Source organism: Mesitornis unicolor, unplaced genomic scaffold (assembly GCF_000695765.1).
Source record: "Mesitornis unicolor isolate BGI_N332 unplaced genomic scaffold, ASM69576v1 scaffold146, whole genome shotgun sequence".
NCBI lineage: Eukaryota > Metazoa > Chordata > Aves > Mesitornithiformes > Mesitornithidae > Mesitornis > Mesitornis unicolor.
The window spans coordinates 220,491-226,252 of record NW_010192829.1 but is presented as its reverse complement, the minus strand read 5'-3'; the positions used below and the strand labels follow the sequence as shown (position 1 = coordinate 226,252).

At 40.0% G+C, this 5,762-nt stretch overlaps 1 protein-coding gene across 5 annotated transcripts in view; it reads left to right on the top strand.

Annotated features, from left to right (window-relative positions):
- Positions 1–3,795: 3,795 nt before the first annotated feature.
- Positions 3,796–5,762, top strand: part of STAG2 (stromal antigen 2) — a 41,673-nt gene continuing 39,706 nt past the window's right edge. For all 5 annotated transcript variants that reach the window (XM_010187233.1, XM_010187232.1, XM_010187234.1 and 2 more), the window contains exon 1: positions 3,796–3,839. In XM_010187233.1, the coding sequence (XP_010185535.1) occupies positions 3,796–3,839 (44 nt within the window). The remainder of the gene's footprint in view (positions 3,840–5,762) is intronic.

Sequence of the window (5,762 nt, the reverse complement as noted above, 5' to 3'; positions counted from 1 at the left end):
CAGCAGGATACATTTTCTTTTTATGGTTAATAATTTAATTATGACTTCACAAAGCTGAGTGACTTCTGAAAGTTTTCACGTACTTGGGAGATTTCAGGAGCTACTTTGGGAAATTAAAGTTGGAATTCTGTGAACTGACAAACTGAAGAGCAGCTGCTTTCTATGACGCACTTCAGTTTAGACTTAATTTATTAAAATAGTGTGCTTATTAGAGCACAGTTAATAGATAAGGTAGATTTTTCACTGTTTAGAAAGACATCTGCAAGAATGTAACTTTCCTGTCTTCAGACCGCTCTGTGGTGAGCTTGGTGTGCCATTTGAAATGTGCTGAGAGGATCCTTACAGAGACCATTGTCCCTTCTCATTGGCTTCTCGAATGGGTGCTTTGAGTGAGTCATCTGGTGTGTGCACAGAGAAGACACGACCGGCAGTGGTGTTGAATTTCCAGAAGGCATTTCCTGAGGTCAAGGGTAATGTGGAATGACCAATGCCAATCTTCACCCATACCGAAACAAGAGAACAGCAGATAAAATGGACGTGATGAATTCAAAGGAAAGAGCGTGCCTCTCGGCAGTACAGAGTTGGGCTGTGGGAGTTCTTGTGTGGAATACCATACTACTGAATATGAGTTCAAATAGCAATTGGAAATAGTAATGGAAAAAAATACTGATAAGGGATTATAAAACACAGGGACAGCCTCTGACTGAAAAAATCCCCACGTTGTTTCTGGATACGGGGGAAGTATTCAGGGAAAACATCACTAATGAGAACAAAGCGAACGTGTTCTTCCTTGGGCAGCTTCTGTTGGCTGCTGCCAGAGAGGGCGTGCTGGGCTAGACTTACCTGGCTCTTGGAGAATCAAAAGTCTGTGTCATGTTCTAGATGGATGTAAATCTTTTAAAATTACCCTTTAGTGGGACAAATGCAAGGGTTTTTATGGTGGCTGCCGGAGTTTGAGCTTGACGTGGGAGATCGCTCACAACCTTACCTCATCTGTTCTGGCAAGGCATTCGTCTGCAACTGCTGTTTTCCATAATACCAGTATACAGTTGTATTCATGAGGGCCAAGTTTCTTCTTCCTTCGAGAAGAACAGTTCTTAAAACATACATCTTTAACAGCTTGGTGTCTAGCAAGAACTCGTTCTTTCTTTCTCATTTTGTAAGGTGATTCTGAGCAAACAGTGCCACATTTTCTTTTATGTTTTGTTATTGGTGCTAAGTTGTTCAGATCTGTTAAGAAGCTCAAGTTGGTATAAACTGCAGCCAGCCAGTTTTGTCAGGTGATTTATGTGACTTGTTTGATGTAAATGTAGAGAATATCCACTTCAGTCATGTATCCATCCTTTTTCACAGGTTTGTTACTATTTTTTTTTTTGCTAAAATATTCCTGTGTTTGTAACAAACTTTATTGGAAATTTTTGCAAAATCTGGTAGGACAGTGGATTTATTTTTCATAAAGGCAGCTAAAAATGTTTTTGTTCTCTGAACAAGCGGTTAACTTGCTTAGTTTCTCCATACTTTCAGATTTTATGGAATAAGTAATTTAAATATTGTAAATAGGTAGTATTAATGAGCCGTAATACAAAATACACGTGTAAGCATCCTGGTTGTCACTCTCGTAGATGTACTGCTTCTCAGCATTGAACAGTGTTACTTGACTTTTCCTAGTTCACGTGTTGATGGTCGGGTTGAACCTGACACCGAGCAGTGTGGTTTTTGAAGTTTGCACCTTGACGTTGTAGGGGGTTGACCCACAACCGTGCACCATAAAGGACTTGTGTGGCTGAATCCCTTTCTTGTTTCATTTTTCTTCCCCCTGCCAAGTGGTGATCAAGGCACTCAAGTGTGCTGTGGCATTTTTCCAGGTTCAAGTTGCTGACAGGATTCAGAACAATTTTTTTTTTTTTTAATCCTCACCTTGATATTCTTAGAATAATTATAATTATACAGTACAGACTGCTGAGCATTTTGATACGTCACCGACTGAGCATACAGTTTTGCAGACAGCCTGGATGGTAAAATAGCTCCTTGTCACTGGAGAAGGAAGTTTTAATCTTCCCTCCCTTACTCATGGCTGCACAGTCTTGTGTTTCCCATACACTGGCTCCACAGCTCTGCTGCCAAACCAGTCTGACTTGATAATCCAGGGAGAAAATTATTGAGGTACATTTGCCCGTTTTATTGGGAATTGAATCGAGTGGTACTGAACAGCAGAGTCTATGCAGATAAACGGCTGGGGAGGGGATGTTGCCCTGCCTTGTGAATGCCCGTTTGCTAAAGGGTGTGTAACTGGAGCAGGAGAGGACGAACCACCCCAGTCGTGCCCATGTGGGTTTGGAGAAGAAAGGAGTGGGGTGACAGAGGTTGCAGCCATTCTGCAGCAGCAGTTTTGGAAGCTTCTACCCTGTTCTGGATGGAACACACTTTAGGAGTTGCAGACTGTCTTGAGATCCACCAGCCTAATTCAAACCTGCTCTCTTTTTGCCACTATTTCTTTCCACGCCGGTTCTCTGTTTTTATGTAATTGTACGAAATTTGAAGAAAGAGAACATAATAAGTTCAGGGTTTATGGTTTCTTTCTGCTTTCTAAATTCTGGAAGTTACAGTGGCCCCTAGCATTCACAACAAGCACTTGCAGGAAAATGCCTCTATCTGCGTGCTCAATTGAGATGCAGTCTGTGAAGCATACCTCCCAAACATTAAGCAACATGTGCTTAGCATGCTAAAATGAAACTTTTCCCTCAGATACCTAATGACTCCAGCAAGCTGTGGAGTCAGCAGACTTTGAAGGTTTTTCTCCTTGCTATTGTATCTTTAAAATACCTGAACATCGTGCTGTCTGAATTTAACTGTGTAAAAATTAGCCTGGGGCAGACAGTTGACATAGAAAACTCCAGCTTGTGTAGTTAAATCTCACATTTGGAACATCCAGTGAGTTTTTTCCCTCTTCAACATAGGAAAATGAGATAAAAATTATTAGTAGGTGGCAGTATTATAATTAATTTGAAAAGCAAGTATTTCACAATCTTACATTGTATTGATAAAATACCATGCCATTTCTGATATTTTTCTTTATAACGTGGACAGTATTGCCTTCCTTGCTCTTCTTAGCCTTGTCAAATGTTTTACCACGTTAGAACTGTTGTGAGCCTGTGTCATCTCTGGAAGGCGGAGTTGTGAAACAGCCAGCGACGTTACAGGGCCTTGTTGCAAGAGCTCGTCTGTGTCGAGAATGTCATGGAAGTTTACAAACCAGAGATACAAAGTTGGTGTACGTAATGTCCTTAAATGCACACGTGCTGTGCTTTCAATTGAACATCACATCTGGGTTTGGTTTGGTAAACCTGGGCTCTGCAGTGCGTGGGGTTACAGATCCAGCTTAAATCTAGTATAGACTTAGAAATAAAAGCTATTACTTGCGAGGTGTTAATGGAAACCATTCCAGTTTGCTCATCCTATTAATAAAATCATTTTTGCCAAACGTTTCTGTATTTTATTTGACTGTGATGCTTTTAAGATTTTCCGGAGGTACTTTGTAGTAAGATCATGGGAGGAGTCAGAAATATAAAATGTTTTAACAGGAAGAAGCTTGGTTGGAAGCGAAGGGGGGTGTGATTCACGTTTTCTGTTTCTAACATTTTTACCCCTTTATATGTGGAAAAATTGTCACTGTATCTGTTTTATTTTGTTACAGAAGTTGTCCACTACAAAGGAAGAAAGAAAAGTAAGCTTGTGCTTCAGACTGGTTTTTGATTATCTTTCTAACACAGTGGTGTTCCAGAAGATGATAAAGAAATGATAGCAGCTCCAGAAATACCAACTGATTTTACTCTCCTTCAGTAAGTGTTTTAAGAACTTGTAGTCTCATTTCTGAATGTACTGGCTCTTTCTAGTGTTAATACATATGGTCAATTTTCCTTTGGAAACAAGGAAACAAAAATAAGGGAGTAGGGTTTTAGAATTTTTCCTGTTGAGATGTTGATAAAGCATTGTCTGAATTCTTGAGTATTCAGCAGTAATGAAAATCAGTATTTCAGAAGTGTTAATTAGTGAAAATCATTTTTAAACTTGGCTAGTAGGAGGCCATGGGGACAGACAGAGGTTTTTTTGCTTGTTTTTGGGATGTACCTACCAGGATTTTGTCTTTCAAAATTAAATGTTTGAGTGAGAAACTCTGATTTGGAGTACCAAAAAGGTTTCCTTCATTAAAGCCTCTTTATATAGAGAGAGGAAGTCATTGAGGTATTTGCCCTTAATAACTGGGGCAGGTTGCCTAATACTTAAAATACCTAATGCCATATGCTTCAGTCAGAGCCACAGTCTTGACGTCCCTCAGGCATCAGCTCCTTGGTGCTGTTGAGTTCACTTTGTTAGCTCTCTGGTCTTCCTGCAGTTTGCATTGATACTTTTCAACTGGCTGTTGAAATGGAATAGGTTGGTATACAATCTGAAGAGATACAAAGGTGCAGGTTTGTATCAACGAGGTCGTTTGTGTGGGTTTGTTTTCCTTTTAATGAGAAATAAATTGGAATGTGCTTTATTATGAAATACTGTCTGTACGGCTGTTAATAGTGAGTTTTTACTCTGTTGGTACAGTTTATTGCTTAGTGAAGTGCTTTGAATCTGTCGTCTGCCCTTTCTTATGAAGATCAGAACACCTAGGAAGCTTTGAGGCAGAAATATTTCTCACCTTTTTCTTTCTTCCCACCGTCCTTTTTCAGGCCATATCAGTGTGCATAGTCAACAAAGCCAGAAATAGCAAAATACATGTTAAAGACAGTAAACTCCTTTCAGACACCTGCAATACTGAGAGACCTTAAGTTTCTGGATGGTTTTAGGAGCTTATAAATAAATACAAGGGAATGGTTTTCCTGTGCCCCCGATCATCTCTGTTTGCACTGCTAAATTGAATCAGAAAGTGCGTGTCAGAAGTTTGTGATAGCGGCTGTTTTCATTGTGCTGCGTGTATGTGGTAAAACAAGGTCTGGTAGCATTAGTTTAAGTTGTTTTCTACAGGAAACGTAGAAATAGAGAATATATAAGCTAAGCATCCTGTACTAATAATTCTGGGATTTCACACACCATTGTGCCCGCCCCCATCAGTGTTGGCAGTGAAGGATTTGTGTATCGAGTCAGCATATTTTAATGGTGCAGGAAATCAAACAAATGAGTTCATATTTTGTTTAACATCTTTTTACTTCATAAGCCTGAACAGAACTACGGGCTCTTTTTGATGTAGAAAACTCACCTAAACTTCTTTTCTGTACTTTTCAACTGAAGTGCATGCCTCTTAACGACTTAGTTTCTAATAGCAAGCAGAGATCTGCTGAGACATTTCGGTTATGAGGGAAGGTGGCATGGGTTTTTTTGCTGTTGGGTTTTTTCTTCTCTCTTTTGTTTAAGTATTTGTGGCAGATATTTCTAGTGCTCTTTGCTTTTTGAGGTGGTGTAATGTTGCTCACGTGCCAGAAGCAGGGTTCCCAGTCTGTTCTGTTCTGGTTGTAACCCACCTTCATGTCTTCTAACCTTAACATGCAGCTTTTTTCTCCGGTAAGTTGTTTGGAGGAGGCAGGGCAGGGCATGCTGGGATCCTTTTCTGGACAGTAGACTTAAGCAGAAGGAAAAAGCAGTTTCACTGTTGGAATTGACCTCCTGGACTGAGAACCTGTTAGGACTTTGTGGTGTATTTAAGAATGTTTCTGATGAAATGTGTAAATGGTTTGTCGTCTTGTCGTCTTATCCTTGCAGGGAGTCTGAAACAC